Here is a 22466-nt window from a genome sequence, read left to right as displayed (position 1 = left end):
TTACTATAATCAATAAGGAAAAGAAGACTTTAGCAAATATAAGACAATATAATAAAAATGAGTCAAAAATTTTCACACAAGTCCTGAAAGTTGACAAAGACCCAAATCAAACACACGAGACACAAATATTAGACTGAAATGAGCCAATATTACATATCAGTGAGGTGCACCTCTAGGATTACAAGTTCAAAGGTCAAATCAGAGTCCATGTGTTCAGAAGTGTTTCCATCAGTGTAGTGAGACTCAGGATCAGTTCCAGGTTTAGTTGATGTTTAGTTGTACCGGTATGTTTTAAATCCGATTTTAAATTTTTGTAAACACTTTTAATGTTGATCTGAAAAGTAACAAAGATTATTATTATTATTATTATCATTGTTGTTGTTATTATTATGTAGCTTGATTCTAGTTCTCCCTGTTTTTAGATTAGAGCAGATCAATAGTTTTATAGTTTTATTATCTCTGGATTAGAGCAGATTAATAGTTTCATTATCTCCGGATTAGAACAGATTAATAGTTTTATTATCTCTGGATTAGAACAGATTAATAGTTTTATTATCTCTGGAATAGAGCAGATTAATAGTTTTATTATCTCTGGATTAGAACAGATTATCTCCGGATTAGAACAGATTAATAGTTTTATTATCTCTGGATTAGAACAGATTAATAGTTTCATTATCTCTGGATTAGAACAGATTAATAGTTTTGTTGTCCCACAGTTACATCCGCTGTTACTACTTCGCTGTGAAGACGCTGATCACCATCGGAGGACTTCCAGACCCCACCACAGTCTTTGAGATCTGCTTCCAACTCATCAACTACTTCGTTGGTGTCTTCGCTTTCTCCATCATGATTGGTCAGGTCAGTCGGCCAGCAACATGTCCGGGGTTCTGGTTCCCTTTGACTAACCCAGACCCAGACCCAGACCAGACCCAGGACCAGACCAGACCCAGACCCACACCCAGAATCAGAATCAGAATCAGATCCTTCCTCTGGCTTTAATATGATCCTGGTTTTGATAGATGAGGGACGTGGTCGGAGCAGCCACTGCTGGTGAGAACTACTACCGGGCCTGTATGGATAGCACTGTCAAGTACATGAACTCCTACAACATCCCCAGCGAGGTCCAGAACCGCATCAAGACCTGGTATGACTACACCTGGAAGAGCCAAGGCATGCTGGGTAAGAACCGGCTAGTGAACAGGTAAAATGTGTCTGTCCAAGAGACAAAAAAGCTTGGCTTAATGTTTCTCCATCCTTATCAGTGACTGGGGTCAGAGGTGAACTGTTTCCATAGAGACCAAATAAATACATGTGTTTACATCACAACGTTAAAAGAGATTCTGATGAAGAGGAGCATCACATCTACTGGAAATAGAACAGAAGAAGAAGTAGTATGTCCTCCTCCTCCTCCTCCTCCACGTCCTCCTGCTCCATGTCCTCCCGCTCCATGTCCTCCTTCTCCATGTCCTCCTCTACGTCCTCCTCCTCCATGTCCTCCTCCTTCATGTCCTCCTCCACGTCCTCCTCCTCCATGTCCTCCTCCACGTCCTCCCGCTCCATGTTCTCCTCTACGTCCTCCTCCTCCATGTCCTCCTCCTTCATGTCCTCCTCCACGTCCTCCTCCTCCATGTTCTCCTCCTCCATGTCCTCCTCCATGTCCTCCTCCACTATGTCCTCCTCCATGTCCTCCTCCAGTCCTGAATGTGTAGAGTCTTAGACGACGACCAAGATGTCTCCACGTCTGCATGGTCTCTGTCCACATGGATTCCATCTTGGTTCATCTTGTTTTTCTACCTCCATGTTTCTGTCCCTCCTGGAAACTGGAGGATGGAAAGATGATGTTTAGTAAAGGTTACCATGGTTACCACCACAGCCTCTACTCTTCTTCTCCCACTTATTGGTTTAATACTAGACTCTGGTAGAGCTGTGGAGTTTGGCTGATGTTCTTCCACTGAGGGTCAACAGAAAGATGTGATTTATATATCTACTGTATGGACCCTGAACGTCTCGTGGTGCATTCATAGTCTGATCTGTGATGTCTCTGCAGATGAGCAGGAGCTCCTGGTGCAGCTTCCTACTAAGATGAGGCTGGACATCGCTGTGGACGTCAACTATGCCATCGTCAGTAAAGTTGCTCTGTTCCAGGTCAGACTCAGACGCTGGAGACTTTTATTCTGAAAGGATGAAACTGATCAAACTAAATAAATGTGTTTGTGTCTCAGGGCTGTGACAGACAGATGGTGTTCGACATGTTGACCAGGCTCAAGTCTGTCGTCTACCTTCCTGGAGACTTTGTCTGCAAAAAGGTGAGGACTTACCTGAGGGTTGACCCTGTCACTGACCTTTAATCCTGTCACTGACCTCTGACCCTGTCACTGACCTCTAATCCTGTCACTGACCTCTGACCCTGTCACTGACCTCTAATCCTGTCACTGACCTCTAATCCTGTCACTGACCTCTGACCCTGTCACTGACCTCTAATCCTGTCACTGACCTCAGTTCCTGTCGCTGACCTCTGACCCTGTCACTGACCTCTAATCCTGTCACTGACCTCAGTTCCTGTCGCTGACCTCTAACACTGTCACTGACCTCAGTTCCTGTCACTGACCTCTAATCCTGTCACTGACCTCAGTTCCTGTCACTGACCTCTGACCCTGTCACTGACCTCTAATCCTGTCACTGACCTCTAATCCTGTCACTGACCTCAGTTCCTGTCGCTGACCTCTAACCCTGTCACTGACCTCTAATCCTGTCACTGACCTCAGTTCCTGTCGCTGACCTCTAATCCTGTCACTGACCTCAGTTCCTGTCACTGACCTCTGACCCTGTCACTGACCTCTAATCCTGTCACTGACCTCTAATCCTGTCACTGACCTCTGACCCTGTCACTGACCTCTAATCCTGTCACTGACCTCTAATCCTGTCACCGACCTCAGTTCCTGTCACTGACCTCTGACCCTGTCACCGACCTCTGACCCTGTCACCGACCTCTAATCCTGTCACTGACCTCTAATCCTGTCACTGACCTCAGTTCCTGTCACTGACCTCTGACCCTGTCACCGACCTCTAATCCTGTCACTGACCTCTAATCCTGTCACTGACCTCTGACCCTGTCACTGACCTCTAATCCTGTCACTGACCTCTAACACTGTCACTGACCTCTAATCCTGTCACTGACCTCAGTTCCTGTCACTGACCTCTGACCCTGTCACCGACCTCTAATCCTGTCACTGACCTCTAATCCTGTCACTGACCTCAGTTCCTGTCACTGACCTCTGACCCTGTCACCGACCTCTAATCCTGTCACTGACCTCTAATCCTGTCACTGACCTCAGTTCCTGTCACTGACCTCTAATCCTGTCACTGACCTCTAACACTGTCACTGACCTCAGTTCCTGTCACTGACCTCAGTTCCTGTCACTGACCTCTAATCCTGTCACTGACCTCTGACCCTGTCACTGACCTCTAATCCTGTCACTGACCTCTGACCCTGTCACTGACCTCTAATCCTGTCACTGACCTCTAATCCTGTCACTGACCTCTAATCCTGTCACTGACCTCAGTTCCTGTCACTGACCTCTGACCCTGTCACTGACCTCAGTTCCTGTCACTGACCTCTAATCCTGTCACTGACCTCAGTTCCTGTCACTGACCTCTGACCCTGTCACTGACCTCTAATCCTGTCACTGACCTCAGTTCCTGTCACTGACCTCTAATCCTGTCACTGACCTCAGTTCCTGTCACTGACCTCTGACCCTGTCACTGACCTCTAATCCTGTCACTGACCTCAGTTCCTGTCACTGACCTCTGACCCTGTCACTGACCTCTAATCCTGTCACTGACCTCTAATCCTGTCACTGACCTCTAATCCTGTCACCGACCTCAGTTCCTGTCACTGACCTCTGACCCTGTCACCGACCTCTGACCCTGTCACCGACCTCTAATCCTGTCACTGACCTCTAATCCTGTCACTGACCTCTAATCCTGTCACTGACCTCTGACCCTGTCACTGACCTCTAATCCTGTCACTGACCTCTGACCCTGTCACTGACCTCTAATCCTGTCACTGACCTCTAATCCTGTCACTGACCTCTGACCCTGTCACTGACCTCTAATCCTGTCACTGACCTCTGACCCTGTCACTGACCTCTAATCCTGTCACTGACCTCTAATCCTGTCACTGACCTCTGACCCTGTCACTGACCTCTAATCCTGTCACTGACCTCAGTTCCTGTCGCTGACCTCTAACACTGTCACTGACCTCAGTTCCTGTCACTGACCTCTAATCCTGTCACTGACCTCAGTTCCTGTCACTGACCTCTGACCCTGTCACTGACCTCTAATCCTGTCACTGACCTCAGTTCCTGTCGCTGACCTCTAATCCTGTCACTGACCTCAGTTCCTGTCACTGACCTCTAATCCTGTCACTGACCTCAGTTCCTGTCACTGACCTCTAATCCTGTCACTGACCTCAGTTCCTGTCACTGACCTCTGACCCTGTCACTGACCTCTAATCCTGTCACTGACCTCTAATCCTGTCACTGACCTCTGACCCTGTCACTGACCTCTAATCCTGTCACTGACCTCTAATCCTGTCACCGACCTCAGTTCCTGTCACTGACCTCTGACCCTGTCACCGACCTCTGACCCTGTCACCGACCTCTAATCCTGTCACTGACCTCTAATCCTGTCACTGACCTCTAACACTGTCACTGACCTCAGTTCCTGTCACTGACCTCTAATCCTGTCACTGACCTCTAACACTGTCAGTGACCTCTGACCCTGTCACTGACCTCTGACCCTGTCACTGACCTCTGACCCTGTCACTGACCTCAGTTCCTGTCACTGACCTCTGACCCTGTCACCGACCTCTAATCCTGTCACTGACCTCTAATCCTGTCACTGACCTCAGTTCCTGTCACTGACCTCTGACCCTGTCACCGACCTCTAATCCTGTCACTGACCTCTAATCCTGTCACTGACCTCTAATCCTGTCACTGACCTCTAACACTGTCACTGACCTCAGTTCCTGTCACTGACCTCTAATCCTGTCACTGACCTCTGACCCTGTCACTGACCTCTAATCCTGTCACTGACCTCTGACCCTGTCACTGACCTCTAATCCTGTCACTGACCTCTAATCCTGTCACTGACCTCAGTTCCTGTCGCTGACCTCTGACCCTGTCACTGACCTCTAATCCTGTCACTGACCTCAGTTCCTGTCGCTGACCTCTAATCCTGTCACTGACCTCAGTTCCTGTCACTGACCTCTAATCCTGTCACTGACCTCAGTTCCTGTCACTGACCTCTAATCCTGTCACTGACCTCAGTTCCTGTCACTGACCTCTGACCCTGTCACTGACCTCTAATCCTGTCACTGACCTCTAATCCTGTCACTGACCTCTGACCCTGTCACTGACCTCTAATCCTGTCACTGACCTCTAATCCTGTCACCGACCTCAGTTCCTGTCACTGACCTCTGACCCTGTCACCGACCTCTGACCCTGTCACCGACCTCTAATCCTGTCACTGACCTCTAATCCTGTCACTGACCTCTAACACTGTCACTGACCTCAGTTCCTGTCACTGACCTCTAATCCTGTCACTGACCTCTAACACTGTCAGTGACCTCTGACCCTGTCACTGACCTCTGACCCTGTCACTGACCTCTGACCCTGTCACTGACCTCAGTTCCTGTCACTGACCTCTGACCCTGTCACCGACCTCTAATCCTGTCACTGACCTCTAATCCTGTCACTGACCTCAGTTCCTGTCACTGACCTCTGACCCTGTCACCGACCTCTAATCCTGTCACTGACCTCTAATCCTGTCACTGACCTCAGTTCCTGTCACTGACCTCTAATCCTGTCACTGACCTCTAACACTGTCACTGACCTCAGTTCCTGTCACTGACCTCTAATCCTGTCACTGACCTCTGACCCTGTCACTGACCTCTAATCCTGTCACTGACCTCTGACCCTGTCACTGACCTCTAATCCTGTCACTGACCTCTAATCCTGTCACTGACCTCTGACCCTGTCACTGACCTCTAATCCTGTCACTGACCTCAGTTCCTGTCGCTGACCTCTGACCCTGTCACTGACCTCTAATCCTGTCACTGACCTCAGTTCCTGTCGCTGACCTCTAACACTGTCACTGACCTCTAATCCTGTCACTGACCTCTAATCCTGTCACTGACCTCAGTTCCTGTCACTGACCTCTAATCCTGTCACTGACCTCAGTTCCTGTCACTGACCTCTAATCCTGTCACTGACCTCAGTTCCTGTCACTGACCTCTGACCCTGTCACTGACCTCTAATCCTGTCACTGACCTCAGTTCCTGTCACTGACCTCTAATCCTGTCACTGACCTCAGTTCCTGTCACTGACCTCTGACCCTGTCACTGACCTCTAATCCTGTCACTGACCTCAGTTCCTGTCACTGACCTCTAATCCTGTCACTGACCTCAGTTCCTGTCACTGACCTCTAATCCTGTCACTGACCTCTAATCCTGTCACTGACCTCAGTTCCTGTCACTGACCTCTGACCCTGTCACTGACCTCTAATCCTGTCACTGACCTCAGTTCCTGTCACTGACCTCTGACCCTGTCACTGACCTCTAATCCTGTCACTGACCTCTAATCCTGTCACTGACCTCTAATCCTGTCACCGACCTCTGACCCTGTCACCGACCTCTAATCCTGTCACTGACCTCTAATCCTGTCACTGACCTCAGTTCCTGTCACTGACCTCTGACCCTGTCACCGACCTCTAATCCTGTCACTGACCTCTGACCCTGTCACCGACCTCTAATCCTGTCACTGACCTCTAATCCTGTCACTGACCTCAGTTCCTGTCACTGACCTCTAATCCTGTCACTGACCTCTAATCCTGTCACTGACCTCTGACCCTGTCACTGACCTCTAATCCTGTCACTGACCTCAGTTCCTGTCACTGACCTCTGACCCTGTCACTGACCTCTAATCCTGTCACTGACCTCAGTTCCTGTCACTGACCTCTGACCCTGTCACTGACCTCTAATCCTGTCACTGACCTCTAATCCTGTCACTGACCTCTAATCCTGTCACTGACCTCTGACCCTGTCACCGACCTCTGACCCTGTCACCGACCTCTAATCCTGTCACTGACCTCTAATCCTGTCACTGACCTCAGTTCCTGTCACTGACCTCTGACCCTGTCACTGACCTCTAATCCTGTCACTGACCTCAGTTCCTGTCACTGACCTCTAATCCTGTCACTGACCTCTAACACTGTCACTGACCTCTGATCCTGTCACTGACCTCTAATCCTGTCACTGACCTCAGTTCCTGTCACTGACCTCTGACCCTGTCACCGACCTCTAATCCTGTCACTGACCTCTAATCCTGTCACTGACCTCAGTTCCTGTCACTGACCTCTGACCCTGTCACCGACCTCTAATCCTGTCACTGACCTCTAATCCTGTCACTGACCTCAGTTCCTGTCACTGACCTCTAATCCTGTCACTGACCTCTAACACTGTCACTGACCTCAGTTCCTGTCACTGACCTCTAATCCTGTCACTGACCTCTAATCCTGTCACTGACCTCTAACACTGTCACTCACCTCTAACACTGTCACTGACCTCTGACCCTGTCACTGACCTCTAATCCTGTCACTGACCTCAGTTCCTGTCGCTGACCTCTAACACTGTCACTGACCTCTAATCCTGTCACTGACCTCTAATCCTGTCACTGACCTCAGTTCCTGTCACTGACCTCTAATCCTGTCACTGACCTCAGTTCCTGTCACTGACCTCTAATCCTGTCACTGACCTCAGTTCCTGTCACTGACCTCTGACCCTGTCACTGACCTCTAATCCTGTCACTGACCTCAGTTCCTGTCACTGACCTCTAATCCTGTCACTGACCTCAGTTCCTGTCACTGACCTCTGACCCTGTCACTGACCTCTAATCCTGTCACTGACCTCAGTTCCTGTCACTGACCTCTGACCCTGTCACTGACCTCTAATCCTGTCACTGACCTCTAATCCTGTCACTGACCTCTAATCCTGTCACTGACCTCTGACCCTGTCACCGACCTCTGACCCTGTCACCGACCTCTAATCCTGTCACTGACCTCTAATCCTGTCACTGACCTCAGTTCCTGTCACTGACCTCTGACCCTGTCACCGACCTCTAATCCTGTCACTGACCTCTAATCCTGTCACTGACCTCTAACACTGTCACTGACCTCTGATCCTGTCACTGACCTCAGTTCCTGTCACTGACCTCTGACCCTGTCACCGACCTCTAATCCTGTCACTGACCTCTAATCCTGTCACTGACCTCAGTTCCTGTCACTGACCTCTGACCCTGTCACCGACCTCTAATCCTGTCACTGACCTCTAATCCTGTCACTGACCTCAGTTCCTGTCACTGACCTCTAATCCTGTCACTGACCTCTAACACTGTCACTGACCTCAGTTCCTGTCACTGACCTCTAATCCTGTCACTGACCTCTAATCCTGTCACTGACCTCTAACACTGTCACTCACCTCTAACACTGTCACTGACCTCTGACCCTGTCACTGACCTCTAATCCTGTCACTGACCTCTAATCCTGTCACTGACCTCTAACACTGTCACTGACCTCAGTTCCTGTCACTGACCTCTAATCCTGTCACTGACCTCTAACACTGTCAGTGACCTCTGACCCTGTCACTGACCTCTGACCCTGTCACTGACCTCTGACCCTGTCACTGACTGAGGGTGTTGTTTCAGGGTGAGATCGGCAGGGAGATGTACATCATCAAACAGGGTGAGGTTCAGGTGGTGGGAGGTCCTGACCTGCAGACAGTGTTCGTCACCATCAGAGCTGGCTCAGTGTTTGGAGAGATCAGGTCCGAGCTCCTTCTTGTCTTCCTGTCGTCCTTTCGTCATGTCTTCCTGTCTTCCTGTCTTGCTGTTGTCCTTTCATCCTGTTAATCTAATTAAAGCGCTGTATGAGATACAGTTATGTCAGGTGTAGTTCAGTTTATTGAAACACTAATGTGTTCTTTTAGTTTGTTTTAGTATAAAACAATGTTCAGATTAAATCACACTATAACCTGTTATTAAAAACCGAGCAAACCCTCTGCTGTGTCTGTCAGGCACAAGTCTGCAGCATGACATCAAGTGTTAAACCTTCAGTTCCCTTAACGTCCACTAGAGCACCACCATAGACCTCCATGTTAAATCAGTGTTTTTATTTATATTTAATCAAACCACCATCTTTCCTGAACCTCAACCAAACACTGCTCCTCTCTGATTGGTCAGCCTGCTGGCGGGAGGCGGAGGAAACCGGCGTACAGCCAACGTGAAAGCACACGGCTTCGCCAACCTCTTCATCCTGGATAAGAAAGACCTGGCGGAGATCCTGGTTCACTACCCTGAGTCCCAGAAACTGCTCCGCAAGAAGGCCAAGTAAATACCTATAATCCATCATTTTATATATCAACCATCAGTTTATCTATAATCTATACAACAACCATCAGTTTATCTATAATCTATACAACAAGCATCGGTTTATCTATAATCTATACAGGATCAACCATCAGTTTATCTATAATCTATACTGGATCAACCATCTGTTTATCTATAATCTATACTGGATCAACCATCAGTTTATCTATAATCTATACAACAACCACCAGTTTATCTATAATCTATACTGGATCAACCATCAGTTTATCTATAATCTATAATGTTCAACCATCAGTTTATCTATAATCTATAATGGATCAACCATCAGTTTATCTATAATCTATACAGGATCAACCATTAGTTTATCTATAATCTATACTGGATCAACCATCAGTTTATCTATAATCTATACTGGACCAACCATCAGTTTATCTATAATCTATACAGGATCAACCATCAGTTTATCTATAATCTATACTGGATCAACCATAAGTTTATCTATAATCTATACAACAACCATCAGTTTATCTATAATCTATAATGGATCAACCATCAGTTTATCTATAATCTATACTGGACCAACCATCAATTTATCTATAATCTATACAACAACCATCAGTTTATCTATAATCTATAATGGATCAACCATCAGTTTATCTATAATCTATACTGGACCAACCATCAGTTTATCTATAATCTATACAACAACCATCAGTTTATCTATAATCTATAATGGATCGACCATCAGTTTATCTATAATCTATAATGGATCGACCATCAGTTTATCTATAATCTATACTGGATCAACCATCAGTTTATCTTTAATCTATACTGGATCAACCATCAGTTTATCTATAATCTATACTGGATCAACCATCAGTTTATCTTTAATCTATACTGGATCAACCATCAGTTTATCTATAATCTATAATGGATCAACCATCAGTTTATCTATAATCTATACTGGACCAACCATCGGTTTATCTATAATCTATACAACAACCATCAGTTTATCTATAATCTATACTGGATCAACCATCAGTTCATCTATAATCTATAATGGATCGACCATCAGTTTATCTATAATCTATACTGGATCAACCATCAGTTTATCTTTAATCTATACTGGATCAACCATCAGTTTATCTATAATCTATAATGGATCAACCATCAGTTTATCTATAATCTATACTGGACCAACCATCAGTTTATCTATAATCTATACAACAACCATCAGTTTATCTATAATCTATACTGGATCAACCATCGGTTCATCTATAATCTATACTGGATCAACCATCGGTTTATCTATAATCTATACTGGATCAACCATCGGTTTATCTATAATCTATACTGGATCAACCATCGGTTCATCTATAATCTATACTGGATCAACCATCGGTTTATCTATAATCTATACTGGATCAACCATCAGTTTATCTATAATCTATACTGGATCAACCATCAGTTTATCTATAATCTATACTGGATCAACCATCAGTTTATCTATAATCTATACTGGATCAACCATCGGTTTATCTATAATCTATACTGGATCAACCATCAGTTTATTTTTAATCTATACTGGATCAACCATCGGTTTATCTATAATCTATACTGGATCAACCATCAGTTTATCTATAATCTATACTGGACCAACCATCAGTTTATCTATAATCTATACTGGATCAACCATCAGTTCATCTATAATCTATACTGGATCAACCATCGGTTTATCTATAATCTATACTGGATCAACCATCGGTTTATCTATAATCTATACTGGATCAACCATCGGTTCATCTATAATCTATACTGGATCAACCATCGGTTTATCTATAATCTATACTGGATCAACCATCGGTTCATCTATAATCTATACTGGATCAACCATCGGTTTATCTATAATCTATACTGGATCAACCATCGGTTTATCTTTAATCTATACTGGATCAACCATCAGTTTATCTATAATCTATAATGGATCAACCATCAGTTTATCTATAATCTATACTGGACCAACCATCGGTTTATCTATAATCTATACAACAACCATCAGTTTATCTATAATCTATACTGGATCAACCATCAGTTCATCTATAATCTATAATGGATCGACCATCAGTTTATCTATAATCTATACTGGATCAACCATCAGTTTATCTTTAATCTATACTGGATCAACCATCAGTTTATCTATAATCTATAATGGATCAACCATCAGTTTATCTATAATCTATACTGGACCAACCATCAGTTTATCTATAATCTATACAACAACCATCAGTTTATCTATAATCTATACTGGATCAACCATCGGTTCATCTATAATCTATACTGGATCAACCATCGGTTTATCTATAATCTATACTGGATCAACCATCGGTTTATCTATAATCTATACTGGATCAACCATCGGTTTATCTATAATCTATACTGGATCAACCATCAGTTTATCTATAATCTATACTGGATCAACCATCAGTTTATCTATAATCTATACTGGATCAACCATCAGTTTATCTATAATCTATACTGGATCAACCATCGGTTTATCTATAATCTATACTGGATCAACCATCAGTTTATTTTTAATCTATACTGGATCAACCATCGGTTTATCTATAATCTATACTGGATCAACCATCAGTTTATCTATAATCTATACTGGACCAACCATCAGTTTATCTATAATCTATACTGGATCAACCATCAGTTCATCTATAATCTATACTGGATCAACCATCGGTTTATCTATAATCTATACTGGATCAACCATCGGTTTATCTATAATCTATACTGGATCAACCATCGGTTCATCTATAATCTATACTGGATCAACCATCGGTTTATCTATAATCTATACTGGATCAACCATCGGTTCATCTATAATCTATACTGGATCAACCATCGGTTTATCTATAATCTATACCATCGGTTTATCTATAATCTATACTGGATCAACCATCAGTTTATCTATAATCTATACCATCGGTTTATCTATAATCTATACTGGATCAACCATCAGTTTATCTATAATCTATACTGGATCAACCATCAGTTTATCTATAATCTATACCATCGGTTTATCTATAATCTATACTGGATCAACCATCAGTTTATATTTTATTTTTATTAATACTTAATTTAGTTTCATAATGATAATAATAATAATAGCAGATGTGTCTGTTCCCTTCATAGCTTGTCCTTCTGCCTCTTCTTCTCTTTCTTTTCCTTCTTCTTCTTGTCCTTCCTTCTCCTTCCTTCTCCTTCTTTTTCCTTCTCCTTCTTCCTTCTTCCTCTTGTCTTTCTTCTTTTCCTTTTTCGTCCTCCTTCGTTTTCTTCTTCTTCTTCTCCTCATCCTCCTTGTCCTTCTTTCTCTTCTTCTCTTTCTTCTTCTCCTTCTTCCTCTTGTCTGTTTTCTTTTCCTTTTTCTTCCTCCTTCGTTTTCTTCTTCTTCTTCTACTCCACGTGTGGTGTGTGGTTGAGAGGAGAGGAGAGAGAGATTATATATATACATTACTTTATTTTCCTATTTTCTAACTGTTTGTTTATTGTATGGTCATTGTTAACATTGTGCAACTTTTGTTTGTTATAGTTTAGTGTTAGTTTATTTATCTTTTCAGTTTTGTTGTTGGTGTCTCCGTGTTTCCTTGGCGGGGATGGCGTCCACCGAGACGCCGTCCCTGTCTCTGAAGCATGGAGTGCGCATTGTTCCTCCGTCAGATACGACGGTGGAGCAGGTGCTGTTGGTGGTGGGAGACCAGGTCGGACACCGGAACATTACCTTCGCTTCCCGCATGAACAAAGCGGTGGTTGTTTTTTATGAACGATCAGGAGCTAGTAGCTCAGCTCGTAGAGAGCGGCCTCGTGTTAAACGAGGAGTATGTGCCGGTGTCTCCGCTGGCGGTCCCATCCACCAGGATCACGGTGTCCGGGGTTCCCCCGTTTGTGACCAACGAGGCGCTGGAGAAAGAACTGAAGAGGTTCGGTAAGTTCGCCAGCGGCTTTCGATCGGTGGGTCTGGGGTGTAGAGACGCCAAACTGAAACACGTCCAGTCTTTTAGGAGGCAGGTGTTAATGTTTCTAGACTCACCCACTCAGACACTGGATGTTTCTTTTCGTGTTAAACATGAAGACAGTTTCTATATGGTGTACGCCAGCTCTGGGAGCATTAAGTGTTTTGAGTGTGGAGACGTGGGACATAAGCGGATCGGCTGTCCGCACAGGCGGAGGCCGCCTCGCCGGTGGCGGGGGTCGCTGCTGCGCCGGTGGCGGGGGTCGCTGCTGTGGAGGTCTCTGAGACTGAAGCGGGGGGGTCGAGTGCGGGCCCCGCGGCGGATGCGGTTTCCGCGCCTGCGGCATGGTCCGCGGCGGCTGATCGGTCCGCGGCGGCTGATCGGTCCGCGGCTGCGGTGGATGCGTCTTCCGTGGCTTTTCCGGAGCCTGAGGTCGCCGCTGGCCCCGCGGCAGTGGGTTCCGACGTTACTGGCCCGGTGGTTGGAGCCGGTAACGGGGATACTGAGGGGACAGGACAGGAGGTGGGAGGAACCACTGAAAGCCAGAAAGAGGCTGATGTGGTAAAAGACAACATGACCAATAACAGTGTTTTAGACATGGAGTGTGATTATGACTCTGACTGTGCTTCTGTGGCTGACAGTGTGTCTCAGAGCGCTGATTTATACTCTTTAGATGAGATAAATCACTTTTTAGACGACACCTTTGGTAAAACAGCCAGTGTCTTTGAATATTTTCCAGATGGTAGAAAGTTTATTGAAACCGCAAACACTTTGCAACGAGTTGTTGATTTTGACTTGTTAGATGAAAAAAAAATGTTTTCGTCTCAAAAAGTACATCACCACAGTTAGAAAAAACTTAAAGATAACTGAAAGGAAAAGAGCAAAGAAAATGAAGGTCTAAGAAAAAGTAAAATCATGACCATACAACACTGGGTGTTTTCTTTCTGCTTGGCTTTTAGATGTGTCCTTTTTCTGTCTATGCTCTCTCTCTCTCTTCTATGCGGGTTTTAAAGGTTGCCTCTCTTAATATCAACGGGGGTAGAAACGCACAGAAGAGAGCATTAATTAGTGAGACAATAAGCCAGAAAAAACTTGATGTAGTTTTCATTCAGGAAACACACAGTGATTGTGTGAATGAGTCGGATTGGAAGTTATGGTGGGGGGGGGCAGCTTGTTCTTAGTCATGGCTCCAATGTCAGTGCAGGAGTTGCTGTTTTATTTTCTCCCTCTGTCAACGTAAACATTTTAAATAGCACAGAGGTTGTGGAGGGAAGGATCCTCTCAATAAGGGCAGAAATAACCGGCTCTGTTTTTACCTTTATCAATGTTTATGCCCCCAGTCGAGGCCCAGAGCGCTCAGTTGTTTTTAACACATTAAAAAAACCACCTAACAACGTGTGGTCAGGGGCAGTGTGTAGTCATGGGGGGGGACTGGAACTGCTGCACAGACCCTATAGATAGGACTGGTCAGGAGCTACATCCCCAGTCAGCTGCAACCTTACACCAGTTATTGAAAGAGGCAGACCTAGTTGACGTGTGGAGGACGAAGCAGCCTGCAGTCCGGCAGTTCACCTGGGTAAAGGTAGTGGGAGGGGTGGTCAGTGCCGCCAGGTTAGACAGGGTTTACCTGTCAGCTGATTTTATGAACAGAGCTGCTAAGTGTTACACCCTCCCAGTGGGGTTCTCTGACCACCATGTGGTCTGCTTAGAGTTGGTTTTATCAGCCAACAGCAGCACAAAATCTTACTGGCATTTTAATGTTAAACTCTTATTGGGCCGTGTTTTTTGTAAAAATTTTAAACTATTCTGGGCTTACTGGAAGTCAAGAAAACACCTTTTCCCCTCCCTGAGTCAATGGTGGGAGGTAGGAAAAGGCCAAATTAAGGTGTTCTGCCAAAAATATACGGCCTATTCTACCTCAAAAATTAAAGCGGCTGTGCAGAAACTAGAAGCAGAAATATTAAACCTAGAGAGGGCCTCAGGTCAACAGAGCAACCTGCTACAATGCAAAACACAACAGCTGAGCACCTTCCTGCAGGAGAGAGCTAAAGGGGCATTAGTCAGAGCCAGGTACACACAATTAAACAACATGGACGCACCAACTAAATACTTCTTCAGCCTGGAGAGGTCGGTGGCACAGAGGAAGCAGATGGTGTGTCTCCAGCTGCCTGATGGGAGGCTGACATCAGACCAGATCCAGATCAGGAGACAAGTGGTGGCTTTCTACACCGACCTGTTTGGAGACGAAAGCTGCGACATGGACGCTGGTGCTGAACTGCTAAAAGACCTTCCTCAGCTGAGTCCAGATGAGCGAGGTGCCCTAGGAGCAGACATCACGCTGGAGGAGTTATCCATCGCTATGTCCCAGATGGCTGCAGGAAAAGCTCCAGGAATCGATGGATTACCTGTTGACTTTTTTAAACATTTCTGGACAGAGCTGGGGCCGGACCTCTTGGATGTTTTTAAAGAATCTTTTATGAAAGGTTCTCTACCAGCTTCCTGCAGGCGAGCAGTGATATCACTGCTGCCTAAGAAAGGAGATCTAACATCCTTGAAGAACTGGCGACCGGTCGCTCTACTATGTACTGACTATAAGATTCTCTCCAAGTTTTTATCAAACAGACTGAAGGTTTTTATTGAATTGCTTATTGGCGTAGATCAGTCATACTGTGTCCCAGATAGGTCCATGCTAGACAACTTGTTTTTAATGAGAGACAGCATTGACGTATGTAACCAATACGGACTAGATGTAGGTGTCGTCTCCATTGATCAGGAAAAGGCCTTTGATCGCGTGGACCACTCCTTTTTATTTGCCACACTGACAGCTTTTGGTGTTGGGGAGCACTTTCTGTCATGGGTGAAACTGTTATATAGTGAGGCCCATTGTGTAATTAAAGCAGGGGGAGGTCTCACTGTTCCGGTCCCAGTGAGGAGGGGGATTAGACAGGGTTGCCCCATCTCAGGCCAGCTCTACAGTTTGGCCATAGAGCCACTCCTCCACAGATTGAGGTCCCGGCTGAGGGGTCTCTCTCTACCGGGGATGGCTGACTGCCCTACTGTGGTCATATCAGCCTATGCTGATGATTGTAATGTTTTTATTCGTGACCAGGGGGATGTTAAAGGTCTGGAGAGGGCCCTAGTACTATATCAGAGAGCCTCCTCAGCTAAGGTTAATTGGGTGAAAAGTGGAGCTTACCTGGTGGGGAGGTGGGTTTCAGAACGTCCCCCTACCCTTCCAGGGAACCTAAGTTGGGAGAGAGGAGGGTTAAAAACACTAGGGATACACCTAGGAAATGAGGTCATAGAAAGAAGGAACTGGGAGGGAGTGCTGGTAAAGGTTGAAGCCAAGTTGTCTAAATGGAAATGGCTGCTCCCCCAGCTGTCCTACAGGGGAAGAGTTCTGGTCATTAACAACCTCATTGCCTCTGCATTGTGGCACAGACTTCAAGTCCTCGTTCCACCACTGGGCCTTGTGGAAGCACTTCAGAGGCTGCTACTGGACTTCTTCTGGTCAGGTCGTCACTGGCTGCGGGCGTCGGTCCTGTATCTCCCTGTGGCAGAGGGCGGGCAGGGCCTGGTAGACATCAAGTCCAGAATAGCAGCTTTTAGGCTCCAGGCTGCTCAGAAGCTGCTGTACGGCTGCTCTCCCTGCTGGCTGGCTCCGGCTCAGCTCATCCTCAGGAAGGCCGGAGGGCTAGGACTGGACAAACACCTGTTCCTGCTGGATTCCCAGTGGAGACACTGCGAACTCACACCTTTTTACAGGTCAGTGATGGACTCCTGGAGGAGTCTGGACGTCATCCGACCTCCTGACCCCAGACCTGGAATGTGGTTGTTTGAAGAACCACTTTTTAATAACAGCTTCCTGCCCAGTAGGGTGCTGACATCGGCTACAGTGAGATCTGTTTTTATCAAGGCTGGTATCGTCAAACTGGGCCAGGTAATGAAGGTAACACCAATTTCACTGGCTGAGTTTTTAAACGTCCGGTCCTCCAGGCTGATGGAGAAGGCTGTCACCGAGCTGCTGTCGTCCCTGTCTGCTCCACTGAGGGCTTTTGTCCAGGACAGGGTCTTGGTCGACCAGTGGAGCCAGGGCTCGGACTATGTCTTCCCATCTGTGTCCGTCAGACCTACAGTGGGAGAGTGGACAGAGAAAAAAGGATTCCTTCTCTCCATGAAGACTCCAGTTCTGGAGAAGTTCATCTCCTGTGGGAAGAAAAATCTATACCATAGCTGTGTCAAGGTGCTGAACTTTGATTCGCTCTTTGAGATCAGAGAATCAAAATGGACTGAGGTCTTTGGTCCAGACTCTTCCCCTAAAGACTGCTGGCGGCTCCTGTATAAGGCCCCTGTTGAAAAACGGATGGCTGACCTCCAGTGGAGGATTATACATGGAGTGATAGCTACAAACAGATACAGAGCTCACCTGGATCCCAGCACTGGGGAGGGATGTCCCTTCTGTGGGCAGACAGAGACGCTAGAGCATTTGGTGGTCACCTGTCCTCGCTTAGGAGGCTTATTTAGTTTTTTGCAGGGGTGGGTAGCGGCTCTGGGAGAGGTTTTTTCAGTGTCAGTGTTTGTCTTTGGCCTGAAATATACAGTCAAAAAGAAACGAACATTGGTTTTAATTAACTTCCTGTTGGCTAATGCCAAGCTGGCAATATGGAAGAGCCGCAAAAACCGGGTGTCAGGTGTGGGCTGGACAGAGCCGGTCCTCTGTCTGAAGGCTTTGGTCTCTGCCAGGCTAAAGATAGAGCAAGCGTTTTATAGACTGACCGGTAACCTGGGTGTTTTTAAAGATGTGTGGGGCGTCAGGCAGGTCCTGTGTTCAGTAAGGGAGGATGGGTCATTACAGCTCAGTTTTTAGGGTGTGTGTGTGTGTGTGTGAGTGTGAAATTTGTATGCATGTATATTTTGTTGTAATGTATTATTGACAATGAAAAAATGACTTTAGAATTAAAGTTTTCTTAAAGTCAAAGTCTTCCTCTTCTCCTTCTTCTACCTGCTTTCTCTTCTTCTTCCTCCTTTTCTTCTGCTTTTTCTCCTCCTTGTCCTCCTTCTTCCTCTTCTCCTTCTCCTTCCTTGTCCTTCTGTTTCTCCTTCTTCTTCTTCTCCCTCTTCTCCTCCTCCTTCCTCCTCTGTTTAATCTGGTGTCCTAACCAGGATTAGTGTCTAATGGGATCAGTCTGTTGTTCTACTTCCTGTTGTAGAACCGGGTCAGCTCAGCTCTGTGAAGCTCCTCCTCCTCTCTGATCTGACCAGTCCGACAGTAACTCCTGTGTCTCTGTACAGTCACACTGATATACCTCTGTCTCCGTAGGACGATGCTGACCAAAGACAAGAAGCCTGACGAGAAGGGGGCCGGCAAAGGGGCGGCAGAGGTCATCCCCCCCCGACCTGACACCCCCAAAATGTTCAAGGCAGCGCTGAAGGTGACGGAGCAGGCCGGGATCGAGGGAACATTCGCCAAGCTGAAGAAGGTCTACAAAGAGACTGGAGAAGAGGTAAGGACGGGGGGAAGGAGGGAGGAAGGAGGGAGGGAGGGAGGAAAGGATGAAGGATGACTGAAATAAAGAAGCATGTGATCATCTCCTCCCTCTTCCTCCTCAGGCTCCTCCCTCCCTCTCTCCGGCTCCGCCCCCTTCTCCGATGCACCGGCGCTCTCCGATCCCTCGCACTCTGGCTCCAGACGATGGACACGACACCGTGGTGGAGGCTGCCGACAGCTCCATGATCATCAGGATGACACCACGGAGGGAAGGGGAGGAGCTACTGAGCGTGGAGGTGGCGGGGGACGAGAAGAAGGAGTGAGCTTAGCCAATGAGGAGATGAGATGTGGAGGACCCGGTTCTTCTTCTGTGGTGGATTCTCCATCCATCAAAGCACACAGAAAAGCTTCGTCTTCTTCTCTTTATCAGTTCTTCCTCTTGGTGTAGTTTGTTCTTCTTCTTCCTTCTCACAGTCACATGACAGGAAGAGACTTCTTCTTCTTTTTTTTTTATTTCTTAACCTGTCATCAGCTCTGACTCAGGTGAGCTGCAGTATCGTCTTCGGCCCCAAAGCCAGACAGCATGTATGAGGGGCGCTGTTTGACCAGGAAAGTGTCTGTTAGAAAAAAGAGAAACACAGTTTCCCAGAATCCCCAGCTTCTGTCTCGCAGCTTAGTCACTGACTGAGGCCTTCACTGAGCTGATGAGCTTTTAGAAGTAGTGTTGGTGCTGTTGATCAGATGATGATCAGTCTTCCTGTTCCGTTCTTCTGGTTTCTGTTTCCTCTGGGGCGCGTTCAATACCTCTGATCATTCAGCTCGTTCTTCTCTGTGTGTTTATGGCTGATAATGGTTTTTGAGCAGCATTTAAACTTAATAAAGTCGCAGTGAGCGTTGAATTCAACGTCTGCAAACATTAATTTAAAGTAAACGATATTATTATAGTAAAAGACTTTGATTTTAATGTCATTGCATCAAAACAAGGGTCACAACATAAAGTGACTGTGACATATTCACATCTTTTCTTTCCCTAGTTTCTACGTCAGTCAGATGTTTTTATTCCAACATGTCGACACCGTTGGAGGACGTGTCGTACATCGGCGTCATGGTTGATATCTCTTACTTTCCTGCAGCGTGCTGGACGGACGCAGAACTTTGTGTAAAACCTCCTCTGACTGTTTTTGAAACACTGAAGTAATTCCTGTTCAGCTTTGCCTCAGCTGATTGGTTGACATGCTGCATCTTTAAAATGAGAGGCGACGCGTTAAACAACCATCAGATGAATAGTTAAAGCTTTAATGGGAGAGGATGGTGAAGGTTTCACTGAGTGCTCTCAAACTATAAAAGTTTTCACTTCCTGTTGGGCTAAGATTCATTTCATTTAACTTTAATTACTGAACCGTAGTTTAGTAAACCAGGAAGTGATCAAAGCAGCAGGAACGCTGTGGAAAGACAGAAGAATCTTTAATGTGGTCATCATAAATAATTTACCATGTAGAGGGCAGTAATAATACGACTAACAACGCTAGGCTAAACTGATGAAAAGCACTGAAGAAGAAGAAGATGAAGAAGAATCTAACCGGCAGAAACAGATGAAGGAATGTGGATGTGAACCGAGTTCTGAACTGAGCAGATGTTGATGAGTATTATCATCCATCAAGGTTCATTTAAAACTGATGAATAAAGTGCCATTCATTTGCATAAACTCTGGAACTCATACAAATAATCACAATTCATTAATATTTAAACAATTAATTAATATTAGTGAACAATTAAATATTTCCCCCGTGACCCCTAACAGGAATGAGCGGGTACAGAAGATGAATGAATGAATGAATGAATGAAATATTTAAATCTATTGACAGCTCAACAGTTAATTCATATCACGCACTAAACAAACCTGAAAACGATGAACGCCTCGTTGACCTCCACTCATTTACACTGTTTACTGCCGGGGGGGGGGGGGTAGAGGAAAAGCCTCAGGAAGAAGCAGAGGAAGCGTTCATTGTGTTGCTCTGAGAGGAAATCATCCCATTGAAAAAAGGCGGGAAAGCAGAAAGGGAGCAGAGTTCTGCTACGGGACAGGAAGCTGGATGATCACTAAGAGTAGAAGAAGAAATGTGTAGCAGCTCTGCTTCTGTCCTCTGACTCTACGTTATGTCTAAACAGACATTTAAATGTGTTTCTACTGGAGCACTGAAGTCACTGTGAGATGTAACAAATAATCAGTTTGTAAATAAAACTGTTTTAAAGGAGCTGTGTGTGCTTCACTGAAGATCAAACTATTTTAACATCATTCAATAAACGTTTAGACACAGGTCAGAGGTTGCAGGGTGCAGTACCGTTTGTCACCACACAGACAACACATTGACCAGCTACTACAGCCCAGGGGGCGCTGTTTCACCGATGGGAACTGACTCAAAGTTTTTTAACCTGTACATGTTCACAGGACTCTATTTCCCAGAGTCCCTTGCTTCTGTTGTGTTGATGTTTACCCCTCTACTGCGTGACTTATTATTTTAACACGATACAAACGTTTTGTGTTTTAATATTTAAATAATGTAAAAATGTTCAGCTTCAGTTTCTAGAAGGACTAGAAAGACTTCACTGGTGTTCCTAATGATCTGGACAACAAGTGTGCCAGCGGTGTGTTCAGGTGATTCTTTTTGGAAGCTTTTGTACAAAGCTGAAAAGTTTTTTATTCACAGTTGATTTTTTCTTTCTTTCTTTTCCTGCTGTCTGTAGATTTACCCTTTTAGAGATTAGAATACATTCACCAGTGTACCTAATGAAGTGGACATTATTTACATTAGAATACATTCACCAGTGTACCTAATGAAGTGGACATTATTTACATTAGAATACATTAACCAGTGTACCTAATGATGTGGACATTATTTACATTAGAATACATTCACCAGTGTACCTAATGATGTGGACATCATTTACATTAGAATACATTCACCAGTGTACCTAATGAAGTGGACATAATTTACATTAGAATACATTCACCAGTGTACCTAATGAAGTGGACATCATTTACATTAGAATACATTCACCATTGTACCTAATGAAGTGGACATCATTTACATTAGAATACATTCACCAGTGTACCTAATGAAGTGGACATCATTTACATTAGAATACATTCACCAGTGTACCTAATGAAGTGGACATTATTTACATTAGAATACATTCACCAGTGTACCTAATGATGTGGACATTATTTACATTAGAATACATTCACCAGTGTACCTAATGATGTGGACATCATTTACATTAGAATACATTCACCAGTGTACCTAATGATGTGGACATCATTTACATTAGAATACATTCACCAGTGTACCTAATGAAGTGGACATCATTTACATTAGAATACATTCACCAGTGTACCTAATGATGTGGACATTATTTACATTAGAATACATTCACCAGTGTACCTAATGATGTGGACATTATTTACATTAGAATACATTCACCAGTGTACCTAATGATGTGGACATTATTTACATT

The 22466-nt window shown here is 45.2% G+C and overlaps 1 protein-coding gene across 1 annotated transcript in view; it reads left to right on the top strand.

Moving 5' to 3' along the window:
- The window catches only part of cngb1a (cyclic nucleotide gated channel subunit beta 1a), a gene marked incomplete at its 5' end in the record, with an annotated part of 45950 nt that extends 25671 nt beyond the window's left edge, over positions 1–20279 (top strand). Inside the window, 8 exons of the mRNA XM_084540864.1 lie at positions 717–858; positions 1020–1179; positions 2048–2145; positions 2223–2306; positions 8763–8881; positions 9297–9443; positions 18783–18966; positions 19073–20279. Coding sequence (XP_084396990.1) covers positions 717–858; positions 1020–1179; positions 2048–2145; positions 2223–2306; positions 8763–8881; positions 9297–9443; positions 18783–18966; positions 19073–19273 — 1135 coding nt within the window. The 3' untranslated portion in view covers positions 19274–20279. The remainder of the gene's footprint in view (positions 1–716; positions 859–1019; positions 1180–2047; positions 2146–2222; positions 2307–8762; positions 8882–9296; positions 9444–18782; positions 18967–19072) is intronic.
- Positions 20280–22466: the final 2187 nt, after the last annotated feature.

The sequence above is a fragment of the Chelon labrosus genome (genome assembly GCF_963514085.1).
Source record: "Chelon labrosus genome assembly, chromosome: 3".
NCBI lineage: Eukaryota > Metazoa > Chordata > Actinopteri > Mugiliformes > Mugilidae > Chelon > Chelon labrosus.
This window is presented reverse-complemented; position numbering and strand designations above follow the sequence as displayed.